The 14,250-nt window shown below is 43.5% G+C and overlaps 2 protein-coding genes across 26 annotated transcripts in view; one reads left to right on the top strand and one right to left on the bottom strand.

The window, feature by feature from the left end:
• The first annotated feature begins 827 nt into the window (after positions 1-827).
• On the top strand, positions 828-11,698 carry tcea2 (transcription elongation factor A (SII), 2). 10 transcript variants are annotated; one of them, XR_003215515.1, is made up of 11 exons: positions 830-1,017; positions 2,703-2,765; positions 3,068-3,173; positions 3,339-3,420; positions 3,537-3,688; positions 4,074-4,130; positions 4,356-4,510; positions 6,259-6,405; positions 6,477-6,548; positions 7,928-8,940; positions 9,030-11,698. XR_003215515.1 is itself a non-coding variant. In XM_025901669.1 (11 exons), the coding sequence occupies exons 1-10, from the start codon at positions 949-951 to the stop codon at positions 7,949-7,951; spliced, it is 927 nt and encodes a 308-aa protein (XP_025757454.1). In that variant the 5' UTR covers positions 830-948; the 3' UTR covers positions 7,952-7,998; positions 9,954-11,698. The 10 variants fall into 10 exon arrangements, 8 of the variants coding, with proteins under 8 accessions (XP_005465461.1, XP_025757454.1, XP_025757453.1 ...); XR_003215516.1 differs by having other exon boundaries at positions 7,928-8,987; positions 9,954-11,698; XM_025901669.1 differs by having other exon boundaries at positions 7,928-7,998; positions 9,954-11,698.
• Positions 11,021-14,250, bottom strand: part of rgs19 (regulator of G protein signaling 19) — a 36,704-nt gene continuing 33,474 nt past the window's right edge. For all 16 annotated transcript variants that reach the window (XM_025901673.1, XM_019349919.2, XM_019349916.2 and 13 more), the window contains one exon: positions 11,021-13,212. In XM_025901673.1, coding sequence (XP_025757458.1) covers positions 13,018-13,212 — 195 coding nt within the window. In that variant the 3' untranslated portion in view covers positions 11,021-13,017. The remainder of the gene's footprint in view (positions 13,213-14,250) is intronic.

The following is a 14,250-nucleotide window of genomic DNA, read 5'->3' as shown; positions in this document are numbered from 1 at the left end:
GCAGATAGGAAGTCTTTGAGGGCCATGTACACTGGATTGGTCAAATCGGTGTTAGATTATGTGTAGCATATAATTCAGCGGCAGACCCAACCCTTTCATAGTTAGACCATATTCAGAATCAGGCACTGAGACTCTGCACAGGTGCGTTTAAAACAACGCAGAGCAGATGTCCTAACAGAGGTTCAGCAACACTTTACAGAATACACATGATGGGACTTACAGTTGTGTTTTTATTCCAGCTCACTGTGGAGTCAGAGCAAATGAAATGGCAGATAGAGCTGCGAAGGAAGGCAGAAATATGGGGTAGTCGACCTGGGTATTAGCCTCTGTCAGACAGAGATAAAGAGTATGGTAAGGCAAGAAATGAAGGAAAGATGGCAAAAACAGTGGGAGGAGGAAAGGAGGGGACGATGGTCATATCGAGAATGGACATACTGATTCGAACACTACACTGCTCATGATAAGGAAACATAATACAGGGAAATGTGACGACTGTGGAGAAGAAACTATGGAACATGTTATATTAGAAGTATCAGGTGGAGAGAAGACAATTGACACAAAACCTCAGTGATATGAAAATCAAACTGGATCTTATTGATTTACTGCAAAAGGACCCAAGAAGTGAAAGTTATCAGGCCTTATTCCAGTTTGTAAAAGAGGGTAAACTGTTCGGGAGGATTTGTTTGTTTGGGGTTTTTTGAGCGACGGTCCAGTCCACACTCCACACCAGTTGGAGGCGGTAATGCGCCATTTTGTTGTTTGCCAACCGCCAATAAAAGTAAGAAAAAGAAGACGAAATTTAGCCTGGAGAGACAAGAAGACTCCATCTCCCACAATGCCTCGCACACAACGACCGGCCGTGAGAGGAGAGAAGAGGGCGGAGAAGAGTTTGCGCTCCATCCATGGAGCTTTCCTCCGCAGCGCAGTGACGCAGAGGCAGCCGCAGACATGGTGAAGGATCAGGAAGTGGAGCGCATCGCCAGGAAGTTGGATAAAATGGTGCAGAAGAAGAGCATGGTGAGTGAAAGCAGCCGACAGGTGATGATGAGCGAGGAAGGTAACACTTTGAAATCATGGCACAGTCCAGATTTGAAACTGACACACCTGGAATCAGCTCAGAGCTAATCACCTGCAGTCAGGTGATTAGTGATGTCATTACATCGCACAAAATATTCAAACTGTAGTTTCCTGAACTCCAAATGTGACCAACGTGTGAAGTTAAGCATGATGCAGACAGACCTCTGAGGCTGGACTGACGGAGAGGCACACTGTAGGCTTGAATTTAAGCTGTCAGAGCAGAGCACGTGCTCTGTGTTTGTGATGTCAGGAGGATCATTTACCATCAGCAACGTGTCCCACAACCACTTCCTGTTTTATATCTTCTCTACATCCCCATCATCACTCAAGGAACCGTTATGAGAAACTGTAGTAACCCGATTTATTTGCTGACAGACTGATGTCAGTTGAGCTGGATAAAATTCTTTAAAATCCATTAGACGTTTCATTTTGAAGCTTGAATGTCAGTGAGGAGGAGCTGTGAAGCCTTCCTCTGTCCTCCTGTCTCGTGCTGAGATATTGGTCGAATTAAGAAGCAGAAAGTTAGCAGCCATCCAGGTCTTTATGTCTTTAAGACATTCCTGCAGTTTAGCTAATTGGTGTGTGTGTTACCTGGCTTCATAGATAGAGCCGCGTGTCATCTGCATAGCAGTGAAAATGTATGCTATGTCTTCTAATGATGCTGCCTAAGGGAAGCATGTATAATGTAAACAGAATTGGTCCTAGCACTGAACCCTGTGGAACTCCATAATTGACCTTAGTGTGTGAAGAGGACTCTCCATTTACTTGAACAAATTAGAGTCTATTAGATAGATATGATACAAACCACTGCAGTGCAGTACCTGTAATACCTACAGCATGTTCTAATCGCTCTAATAGGATATTATGGTCAACAGTATCGAACGCTGCACTGAGGTCTAGCAGGACAAGCACAGAGATGAGTCCACTGTCAGAGGCCATAAGAAGATCATTTGTAACCTTCACTAAAGCTGTTTCTGTGCTGTGATGAGCTCTGAAACCTGACTGAAACTCTTCAAATAAGCCATTCCTCTGCAGATGATCTGTTAGCTGTTTGACAACTACTCTTTCAAGGATGTTTGATATGAAAGGAAGGTTGGAGATTGGCCTATAATTAGCTAAGACAGCTGGGTCTAGGGATGCTTTTTAAGTAAAGGTTTAACTACAGCCACCTTGAAGGCCTGTGGTACATAGCCGATTATTAGAGATAGGTTGATCATATTTAAGATTGAAGCATTAATTAATGGCAGGACTTCTTTGAGCAGTCTTGTTCTGCTTTCTGCTGTTACTCTCTTGTGCTGCACTTGCGCTGTTTGACTGTACTGAACTTTCTTCTGTTCATCTGTCGTCTTGTCATGCAGCTGCTCGAGTTCTCGGTGAAACTTTGTTTGTTATTAAAGAGGTAAAAGATAAAATAAATATTAGCTGTGTTTTTATTCCACCTGAATGTAAAGGTGTGCTGACCAAAGAAAAATAATATTGCACAAAGATTCAAATGTGAAGCTTTACTGAACAAACTTTAATAGTTTTTTAACATTCAGACAGAAACCTTCTTACACTTTTTCACATCACGTTTATTTAGATCAAGTAAACAAGTATGTATAATAAAGTGGTGGTTCTGTTTACAGGACAGTGCTCTGGACCTGCTGAGAGAACTGAAGAACATCAAGATGTCTCTGGAGACGCTGCAGGTGAGCAACTCCACAAAAAATATGACGATACGAAAAAGCCTGAAATTCACTTGCGTGTCTGATTTAACTGAACTGAAGGTAACATAGGACTCGGTGTTTATTACTTTCAGTGTGCAGTAACACACCGGTGAGATTAAAGTCCACGAGGTTTATGAATACATTAGACCAAATCCATTTGTCATTGCTGTGAACATTTTCATTTAAATCACTGCAGAAACTCACGTGTGTGTGTGTGTGTGTGTGCGTGTGTGCGTGTGTGCGTGTGTGCGTGTGTGCGTGTGTGCGTGTGTGTGTGTGTGTAGTCTACCAGAGTGGGTATGTCGGTGAACGCTGTGAGGAAACAAAGTTCAAATGAAGAAGTTCAGACTTTAGCCAAAACTCTCATCAAGTCCTGGAAGAAACTGCTGGGTGGGTAAAGAAAAACAGAAATGTGACATATAATGTGCCTCCAGGTGTCTGTTGTCAGTTCGCATGATTTAAGTTGCATCATCAAGTGTTAGAAACCGTAATCCTGAGTGTACAAACAGGAAGTAGAATTATGGCTGCAGTCGTTTGTTGGCTTTTATCTGACAGATGGTTCAGAGGAGAAGAAAAAGGACAGCTCTCCAGTCAGGTCTTCATCCACCTCCAAGGATTATGGCAGCAGTGAAAAAGGGTTTGTTGCACACTGACGGCGTCACTGTCGGAGGCGTCAGCTTGTTTACATGTTTGCGATCAGGAGAAAGTTTCACTCGAATAAGAACTCTCTTCCTCTCTCCACCTCCTCCTCAGCAGTAAATCTTCTGAGGGGCCCCCATCCACCCCCACTTCCCCAACTACCACCACCCTCTCTCAGGTCACCTCCTTCCCCCCCGCCCCCGTAACCACGGACTGCGTGAGAAGCAAGTGTCGAGAGCTGCTGGTAGTGGCGCTGCAGACGGACGGTGAGAAGATGTTGAAGTCTGGACCTTTTCAGACTCTGAACCCTGCCTCATTTGACCAGAAGAGTTCAGACATATAAGCTCAGGTTTCAACAGGCTGAGGTTCTATACTTAGGAAGACTAGAATAGCATATACTACACCAGAACTGGAACAATCTACTGCTCAATCCGACAGCAAGGCTAAAAGAAAGCTTGTAAAACTTTATTTCTTGTCACAGTTTGTTTGGAGGAGTTTTGATCAGATTTATCTGATCGTATCACTGTCTAAATGAGAAATCTGTGTCTCAGTAATCTCCTGTTCACTCCTCACCTGGAATCTGTCAGAGTTGATAGTCGGTGTTTGTGGTGCTGTTTACGAGCATGAAGCTAACCGGTGTTTGTGTTTTAGATGACCATAAGGCCATCAGAGTGGACTGCGAGCACCTGGCAGCTCAAATCGAAGAACATATCCTTTCGTGTTGCTATTGCTGAAACTTGACCACTGAACAGTGTCAGAGGGAGCGTCCTCACAGGAAGGATCTCGCTTTACTAGAGCAGATTTCATTCATGATTACATAAAAGCTTCAGTATTAATGAACACATGCAGCACTACAATAAATGTTCTGCACGTTTTTCCAGTTCCAACACATTTCGCACACAGTCTTGGTCCTTGACAGCTCGCCGTGTGCACAGATCTTCCAGGAGTTTAAGTCGACAGACATGAAATATAAAACCCGTCTACGAAGTCGAATCTCCAACCTGAAAGACCAGAAGAACCCAGAACTGCGCCGCAACGTACTGTGTGGAAACATCTCGCCACATCGCATCGCCTGTATGACTGCTGAGGTCAGTGCATCTTCCTCTTTAAATACGGGTCAGGGGTGGAGTTTCACGATACAGTGCAGTGTAAATGTATTACTTATACAGTTAGATCCATATATATTATTTTTTTATTTTTTTTACTTAACATATTCCAGTTACAGTTGTATAATGGACATAACGTGCAGACTCTTAGCTTTCATTCAAGGGTATCTACATTGAAACTGGATGAAGGGTTTAAGAGTTTCAGCTCCTTAACATGTCCCACCCTCTTTTTAAAGCGACCAAAAGTAATCGGACAACCGACTAAAATGCCGTTTGATGGTGTGGGCAGTTCCTTTGTTATGTCATTATCACTTAAGCAGATAAAGATTTGATTTGATGTTTGCTTCTTGCATTTGGAAGATTTTGCTGTGAACAGACATCATGCAGTCAAAGCAGCTCTGAAACAAGCCGCAAAAACAGAAAAAACCCGTCTGAGAAATTGCTGCAATATTAGGAGTGACAAAATCATCCTGAGAAAGAAAGCAAGCACTGGTGAACTCAGCAAGGCAGAAAGACCTGGACGTCCATGGAAGACAACGGTAGTGGATGCATGGAATCATGGTGCAGAGAAACCTCTTCACAACGTCAGCCAAACGTCACAACACTCTCCAGGAGGAAGGCGTATCGATACCCAAGTGTAGCATAAAGAGCAGACTGTATGACAGTAAGCACGGAGGGTTCACTGCAGGGTGCAACCACTCATAAACCCCGAGAATAGAAAGGCTCGATCAGCTACAAACATCTAAAAACGCCGGCACAGCTCTGGAAAAACATTCTTTGGACAGATGAGGCCAAGACCAAGAGAAAAGTATGGAGAAGGCGTGGAACGGCTCGTGATCCAAAGCATACAGCATCATCTGTAACACACGGCGGAGGCAGTGTGATGGTTCGGACGTGCATGGCTGCCAGTGGCACTGGGACACGAGTGTTTATGATGATGTGACCGAAGCAGCAGAACGAACTCTGAGGTGTTCAGAGACAGACTGTCTGCTCACACACAGCTACATGCAGTCAGAGTCATTGTGTTTCATAATACAGAAGACCCGAAACACACAGCCAGGAGTTTATTCAAGCAAAGGAGTGGGAGATTCTTCAGTGGTCAAGTCAGTCAGCTGATCTTAGCCCAACTGAGCGTTTCACTGGTTGGAGACTAAATGTCAGACAGAAAGGCCCATAAACAGCAAATGAAAGTTGCTGCAGTAAAGGCCTGCAGAGCGTTAAAAAGCAGCATCTGGTGATGTCCAAGACTTCAGGCAGTGCCAGCAGAGGGTTTTCAACCAAGTATTAGCAATGAACATTTTATTATATGTAATTTGTCCGATTACTTTTCTGTTTTGTGTTTGATTGCATTAAAATGCTTTGGTTCCTGACATTTATGCAATCTTTTTGTTCAAACCACTGAATTAAACTGAAAGTCTGCACTTCACCTGCATCTCAGTTGTTTCATTTTAAATTGATTGTGGTGATTTACAGAGCCTAAATTAGAAAACAGTTGTCTCTGTCAAAATATCTATAGGCCTAATATTGTTTTATTCAGAAAGTCTAAATAGGAAGTAATTCTTTTTAGTTTCACGTTAGTGAGATGAGGTCAAGAGCCTACTGAGCTTATAGAGTGAAACAGTAAGAATCCCCATTTGTGCAGCGTTGGTTTGTATGAATGTAAACTGGATAACTGCAAAAAGGAGTGGAGTCAGTGGGTCGAAGGAAGCATTTTGTGTGTGTGTTTGCAGGAAATGGCGAGTGCAGAGCTGAAGCAGATGAGAGAGGCTCTGACAAAAGAGTCAATCAGGGAGCATCAGCTTTCCAAGGTTGGAGGAACTGAGACGGACATGTTTATCTGCAGCAAGTGTCATGGAAAGAGCTGCACGTACACGCAGGTACGAGCACATCTTCAGGCTGATGGTCGCTGTTCTCTGACCAGTTTTCACCACCTCATTCTCATGTTCAGGTGCAGACCCGCAGCGCTGATGAGCCCATGACCACTTTTGTTTTGTGTAACGACTGCGGCAACCGATGGAAGGTAAGGTCCTTGACTCTGATATTACAGAGAAATACACAGGACACGTGAAATGGCGTTGACACTGATCAGTGTTACACACGGCGCTGTCTTGGAAATATTTAGGGCCATATAAAAGTTTCTCTTCTGCAAATATTTGACAAATAGCTAATCGACCTACCCTCTTCCTCATCATCCTTCACCTTCTTAGAGGTCTCCACATCAGTCACACCAACCCTCCTTCCTTCAGTACATCCATGAGTCCTCTCTGAGGTCTTCCTCTTTTGTGGAGCATTTGTTCACTTGTCTTGTGCACTGTCTGTTGCTTTGAATGGTTGAGCTCAGGTTTGCAGCCTCTGCCTCCAGATGGTGGCAGCAGAGGCTGAACTACAGCTTCTCCCTCTTCCTCTCAGCTCTATCTGCATGCTAACCTTCTTTATCTGAGCTTCTGCTCTTACCATACCCTCTCACCCCCGACTTAGCTGATTTAGCTGCTGACTCAGGTCAAAGTGAAGCAACTAATTGGAGAAGCAGGTGATTAATAAGAAGAGCAAAGCTTCAGTTCAATTCATTTGCATTTATAAAATGCCAAATCACAACAACAGCTGCCTCAAGCCGCTCAAAGTGAAAAGATTTGAGTTACCAGATCTGGATTTGTTTGTTAGCTCTGTGGTGTGTTTTTCCACCACACTTTGACCTTTTTCCATTGAGGTTCTGCCTCTGATTTCTGAGGTACTGAGATTCATAGTCTCTGTTTAGGGCCAGGTGACACTGACAGTTTGATCTGTTTCTGACTGTTTCAGGTTTCTCTGCATTGGGGCTGATTGGGGTGTCTCTCTCTTTGTATTTGTCTTTCAGTTCTGTTGAAGAAAACTTGGCCGTTTATTCTTCTGTCAAGAAGCAAATTGAAGTTATTGAAGTTGATTTTTTTTGTTTTTTTTGTTTGGTGTAATTTCTTTTTATATATCAAACTAAATGCTGCAATGTATTTGGAGAGATAAAAGCCAGCTGATGTTGTCCATTGGTTGAATTGGTTTTGTATTGATGACTGAGACTTATTTTCTGAAGGTGCTTTGAGCCATATTCAAATCACAGCTCACAGAAACAGTATGCCTTTCTTTGCCATGATGTGCTGAACATATTAAAGCTGCTCTTGGATGAAGACCATCGAATCGCTGTTTTTATTGTTTTGGCTTCAGAAATCACCATCATCAGTAAGAAGGGAAACCATCCCTGCCCCCTGCTGAACCTGGAAGTTTACCCACAAAGAAATCAGCAGTCTTTCTTTTAGAATTTCATTTGAATGGAGAGACGCATATCAACCAAAAATCTAGAGAAACACATTAGACAAAACTGATGTCATGTTATTGGGTGAAATAAGTATTTGATCCTTTACAACCCAGGTAGAATGCCGGTTCCCACCGTAGACCTGCCCAAGGCTGGAATGAAGTAAACGACGACCACCATGAACTTGGTGAGGCATTGCATTTGATTATTCAGAAATTTAAAATGGTCATCAGCTGCTCTCGGTCTGGAGCAAGATCTTGCCTCATGGGGAGAGGATGATCACAAGACGATGGACTGAAATGTTCAAGCAGGCCCATCTGACGTTTGCAGTGAACATCTAAATGATTCAGGAAAGCCGGGTGAGCAAGTGCTGTGGTCAGATGAAACCAAAATGGAACTCAGCTCTACCCACCGTATGACCCAAAGAACAGCATCCTCACCGTCTGGCATGGAGGTGGAAACATGCTTGAAGTTGTTTTTCTGCGTGTACAGGACATCTTCAGAGCACAGGGCCATGTACCATTAAAATCTTGGACCAGAACCTCCTCCCCTCAACCTGAACGCTGAAGATTGGTTGTGGGTGGGTTTTCCAGGAAGACCTTAAACATAGCACCAAGAGAACCAAGGACTGGCTAAAGACGAAGAACCAGAATGGGGTATTATGAACTGTCCTCGCCAGTCTCCTGTCAGGTCGATGAAAAGTCTGTGGTGAGAGTTGAAGCTTCGAGTTAATGCAGAATATTTTGTCTTCTTTAAAATGAACCAGAGACCATTTCTTTTTTTTGTGGGAAAACTTTCATCACATAATGATTTCTCTCACTGTAATTTCCCCAAAGACTTGTTAGACTGAGTCAGTGGCAGTATGATGTCATCAGCACTTGGGTTTGATTCTAATAACTGACCATGTGTTGTGTTTTCAGTCATTATGTAGGCTGGACTGGCTTCCAATCTGAAAAATGTTGTGATTAATACAAACTGAGAAGGATTCGGCTGGTTTATGTGCCATCTGAAGAAAAAAAAAAAAAAAAAATCTTGATGGTTGTTTAGCTGAGTGTGATTTTTTTTTTTTTTTTAATTTTATTTTTTAGCTCATCGAGACGAACGAACAATGACCTCGTGCAGCGTTGAGGTACCAGCATTGTCTCTCCATTCCTTCACGGTTAATCTTCACTGTCGGTCAGTGAAAATGAGATTAATTTATCCTCACACTATTTGCAGAGTTACTCTAATCCTCTATTTAATGGATTGTAATTCCCATCGTTAGTTTGTGCAAAACAGTCAGCGAGTGACAACAAACCTTCTTCCTCTACTTGACTGGTTACAGTACCAGTGAACCCTGGTGATTGCTAATCCTGGTTATAATCACCCCTGAAGGTGTTCAGTGCCTCAAATTCAACACAAATGTTCACACAGACTCAGGAAAGGTTTTTCCACCGAGACTTCACAAATCTTTTTCAGGCTATAACTGAAAGGAGCTTTATGCCCCAAAATGTCAAGGACAAGTCTAAACAGATGGGGCTGGTTGGCTGATAGGCAGATTAAACAGATCTGTGATGTGGCAGTCTGATGCATATCTAACCTGGCCTGGACAGACCAACACACGCTCACTTTCGAGAAGTTAAACAGTATTCGTCTAAATAAATGTGGACGTTAACACTGTTCCACCAAGCTTCCAGCCAAAGACAGAATACTTAAACAAAGAGCAGAGGCCTCATGCTGTTTTTCTAAATGCTGCTGGTGTTTGGAAGTGTGTTGACGGGTAGGATGAAGAGTGGTGGGAAAGCAGAGCTGAGAAGGATCCTGTTGTGTTTGTTGTGGAAACACCGCTGAGCTCTTCCCATACATGAGCATGAAGAGAGACAGAGAAAACAGATTGAATGTTCCATGTGATGAAAAAACTAACAGTTTACATTTTTAAAAACTTGCAAATTACACAGGAAAAAGATGTACAAATGAATCTTTTCATAGGTCTATTTGTGAGAGAACATAATCGGTGCTCAATGGAAAAAGTCTGAGATGATAGATTTCAGGAAGCTGGTTCATTATTTTCTGTGTTCATGGAAACTTTATTGAGTTGTACTCTTGGCTCCTGTTGTGCTCTCAGAACTGTTTATAAGAAAGTGTCTGACCTTAACCCAGCAGCAAAGAAGTTGTGTCCTGGACTCCAAAGAATTCCCCTCGTTCAAGACACGACTCTGAGGATCAGGATTCTTTCACAGAGTCATTCAAACCAGGCAGCAGCAGATTAGTGACTGACCTCGAGCGGTGGACGGACACGTTTGCTTCATTTTAAGCTTCTTCCTGTCGTACGATGGTGTTTGTCTCCTTCCTTCACACAGCGTGACCTTTACTGGGAACAGTTTAACCCTTACCCTCCTGCTTCCTGTGTTGATGATTTTATATTAGCTCTGTAGCTAACCGTGACCTAAAGTTCTATATATCCTGACCTTTTGGACTAAAATCTAAAACCCCAGTCAGAGATAACAAGTATCGTGATTACCAGCCTTCTCTGTTAAGCTGGGCTCATAAAAAAGGTATTTGACACGTCACGTCAGTCTTGTTTCTTATCAAATGATCCCTGTGAGCGCCCCCTGCTCAGATGCTTTATCAGATGATGAGGATAAATAAAAGTACAGCACCTCTGGAAAAGATAAAATCTAATAGTAAAATAATCTGACAGCAGCAGAAACTGGTTCATCTAAAGATTTGAATTATTTTGCGTCTGAATGGACTCGGTGCTGTTTGTTTAAAGCTGTGAGACTTTAGACGGTATCAATGGAAACATCGAAGCTTCCTGTCCCACAGCCTGATGGACGATTTGTCACAGATTAAAGCGAAGTCTGTGACTTTACCACAAAGTCAGATAAACGTGTTGGTGATCTGTGGCGAGCATAGAGCCCTCAGGTTCATCATCACATCAGCTGGCCCGACTTCACCAACCCTGCAGTCACCGTTGATCAGTAGGTTTTCCTCGTCATCGAGACCGAAGGTTAGAAAGAAATCCTACCATCAGAACATGGGAAACCAGCGAGCTAGCACCCTGACATGGTTAATGAAATCTGTGTGTGTGTTGGTGCTGGTCAGTTATCATAACAGTGTTTTAGCCTGGGAGATTTTAGAGATTCGGTCCTTGGTGTTAACACAGGTGTGAACGCTGTCTGACCTCTCAGGTCATTTCTGTCACAAAACAAGCAGCCTCTCGTTGGATCTTCAGTTTTCTCTTTATATTTGTACAATTAAAATCACAGTTTTAACAAAATAGAAAATAAATAACATCAACAATACGAAGAGAAATGCATCGCGTGACCGGTCCGCTGAAGACGGAGGCATCTCCTGTTTGGAACCTGTGGTCTTCGCCTCCATCTACAACACCAGCATTCCCATGAAGCACTGCAGGAAGCGTCTGCCTCACAACATGGGCTGCTTTTTTGCACCTGGGATTTCCTCCCGCCCCCCTTCCTGAATGGACCAACCACAGATGAGCCCAGTGGCCTCCTGCAGCTAATCAGGAGCCACAGACAGTGGTGAGGTCAAAAGTGAGAGGTCGCAGAGGTCAGCAGCAGCAGCAGCAACGCCCAGGTAGGCAGCCCCGGTGTGTGTCTGTGTGTGTGTGATACTAACAGGGCCTGTTATAAATTTGTAAAAAAAAACCAGATGTGGCGACCATAAACGCCACACGTGATGGCGGTGTACGTCTGACTTAAAGAAGATAAAATTCCAACTTCACCTGTGCGTTATTCTTGGTCGTAAACAGTGAAACGTTCTCCACCCGCACAAACAAAACCTCCTGTGTGTCATTTTTAACACCACCTCCTTGTGGTCTCTGCGACACAAGGCAGACACAATGTTCATTTATTACAACACAAACGTCCACCTGCAGCTTTGCACTCTCTACATTTCATCTCTCAGTGATAGTAGTTTTTGGTTGCAGACTAATTATTAATAATAATCATCATTACGGTCACAGCAGCTTCGTTTACACTGAAACTCAAATGTGTGTCTTTCTGACCATTAATGGAAGGAAAGTGTTGATTCTGTGTGTGTTTTCTAAACTCCAGTGTTTTTATTGCTCTGTGTGTGTGTGTGTGTGTGTGCGTGTGCGTGTGTGTGTGTGTGTGTGTCGGGTGTAATCAGTCTCATTGGGTCATCCTCTTCTGGAAAAACCAGGATGAGGAGAGACCACGACAAACAAAAGTAGGTGAAATGTTCCATGTTCGGTTCTGTGATATAAAATATTCATGTGGTCGTTTGTTAATCAGTAGTTGGAGGAAGCGGCGCCCCCCTGTGGTCAGGAGTAAAGTCATCGATCCAGCGAACTACCAAAGATGAAGCGTCTGAGGAAGCGTCGTGTTTCCAGTTCAACAACAGAGAAAGGGAACGACACAGCATCCATCTTTTTCTTTGAGCCGCATCATTCCTGAAGCGCGAGGTGGAGGAGTCAGCTGGCTCTGTGAAAGGAGACGCTAAGGGGCAAGGCTGGTAAAAATCCACAAAGAGCTGATGACACACATGAATATTTCTCCCACTGAAAAAACAATCGTCCCAGAAAAACTTCAGTGTCACTCGCTGGTGCCCTCAGGAGTGGGTGGGAAACATGAACCCAAGCGGAGGAGAACCGTGAGAAGGAGGAAGGCAGGGATGGATCAGGGATCAGCTCAGTCTGATTTCAGTGAAGTAAAACTCATAAATCACCCAAAATCAATAAGTTCACTGCTATTAAAATTCATCTGTTTGAGCTCAAAGCCTCGCTGAGCTGAAACTATTGGCCAGGAGTTTGTCTTAATATTTAACTGCTAGTTTTTAATCACTGCACTTTTATAAAACATGCACAATGGGAGCTTTTCTTTCTTCTTCATGGAAAAGTTGAGGATAAAGTTTTTTCATGGTGACACTCTGATCCTGCACATAAAAAGGTCAAACTGACATCAAAGGCCTGATTAAGATTTCAAATTCGAGAAAAATATATAGATTTTTATAAACATTGTAAATCTGTTTCCAGAGTTTCTTTCTTGTTTTCAAAATGATCATCTCCACATTAAGAGAAGGTGACTACAAAAGAAGAATAAAGTGAGCAGGAGTGTGACTAAAAGGAAGAAAACAGGAAGTGGAGAGACGATGAAGACGAGTACGTGGGAAGAGCTGAGGATGGAGTGATGACTGCTTGAAAGATTTGGATGGAGGCGGAGCGCAGGTTGGATGAAGATGTTTAGGAGTAGGACTCAGAGGGCGTACGGGAACCGCCGTGAACCATCGCCTTGTAGATGTTGGAGGAGAGGAATCGTGGGTAGGAGTCCCTGTGCATCAGCGTGTAGATCTGCAGCTGGGCGTCTTCAAAGGTGTGTGGCGTCGGGTCCTGCATCTTCCTGTTGATCACCTCTCGAACCCGAGCATCCAGACTCACCTGCAGGGAAAAACACACTTTGATGCAACAAAGCAGTTCAGGTTTCACTGCATAAAGAAAGAGTGTGACTAATGAGCCAGCCAACCTGGAGCTGGAGACGTGACTGATAGGAGCTCACGGGAGACTCTTCACCCGTCACACAGCATTGAACAGCTGCTGCTAAACCCAACTCAGGCTACTGTCGCCACATGTGTTTAACATGGAAATAACAATAACAACGTTGGATGTCTTGATGCTCAGTCATCCAGGTAAGTAAATCCCAAAAGGCTGATTCTGTTCATCTAGAGGTTTTCAGTGGGAGAAACGTTTCGTCACTCAAGGAACTGACCTCCCAGCCCATTGTTCATTCAGTGCTGCTAGTTTCAGTCATTGTGCAAATGTCCTGTTTATAAGGTTGAAACCTGCAGTCAGCTGAGACTGGAGGAGTCACCTGATGATGATGATGAAACGTTAGGATGTGTGCCTTATACGTTCACTGCGGTCAGCTGAGCAGCTGAAACTTAGAGGAGACCCTGAAGCTCTTCCTCTTCACGTCAGGCGGTCTACTTCAGAGGTGGTTTTTAAAAACTAATTTTTACTCAATCCCAAACTCTGCCTTAATAAGTCTCTGCTCTTCTAGAGACTGTGGGTCCAGAGAGGGATACTTGTTCTTGGAGACCTTTGTCAGGGGAGAATTCTCAAGTCCATCAATGACCTTAAAGCACAGTTTCAGTTGCCACAGAGTCAGTTTTGGAGGTACTTGCAGCTCCGGCAGTTATTGCTCAAAACATTTGGTTCCTCCTCCACACCACCTCCAACTATTGAATATCTTAGCTACATCAAAAAAATCTTTGGGGGAGGTCGTGAAGTCTCTAAATATTACTCAATGCTTGACAGACATTGGAATACTGACGAAGCACTCTCAGGGATGACGGAGTGTGGCATGCAGTAAGACCCACGTAGTCAAAGGATGGCTGTGTGGTTTTTTTGTTTGTTTATCTCTTGTTTTATTTGTCCCCCCTCATTTTGGTTTTGTATTCTCTACTGTTCTGCTGCTAT

This window comes from Oreochromis niloticus, linkage group LG20 (assembly GCF_001858045.2).
Source record: "Oreochromis niloticus isolate F11D_XX linkage group LG20, O_niloticus_UMD_NMBU, whole genome shotgun sequence".
NCBI lineage: Eukaryota > Metazoa > Chordata > Actinopteri > Cichliformes > Cichlidae > Oreochromis > Oreochromis niloticus.
This window is presented reverse-complemented; position numbering and strand designations above follow the sequence as displayed.

Coding starts and splice junctions, on each gene's coding strand:
- tcea2 (XM_005465404.4), top strand. CDS start 949: ATGGTGAAGGATCAGGAAGTGGAGCGCATCGCCAGGAAGTTGGATAAA. Junction 3,174..3,338: donor GTCCTGGAAGAAACTGCTGG/GTGGGTAAAGAA, acceptor TTTATCTGACAG/ATGGTTCAGAGGAGAAGAAA. Junction 4,131..4,355: donor GGCAGCTCAAATCGAAGAAC/ATATCCTTTCGT, acceptor CGCCGTGTGCAC/AGATCTTCCAGGAGTTTAAG.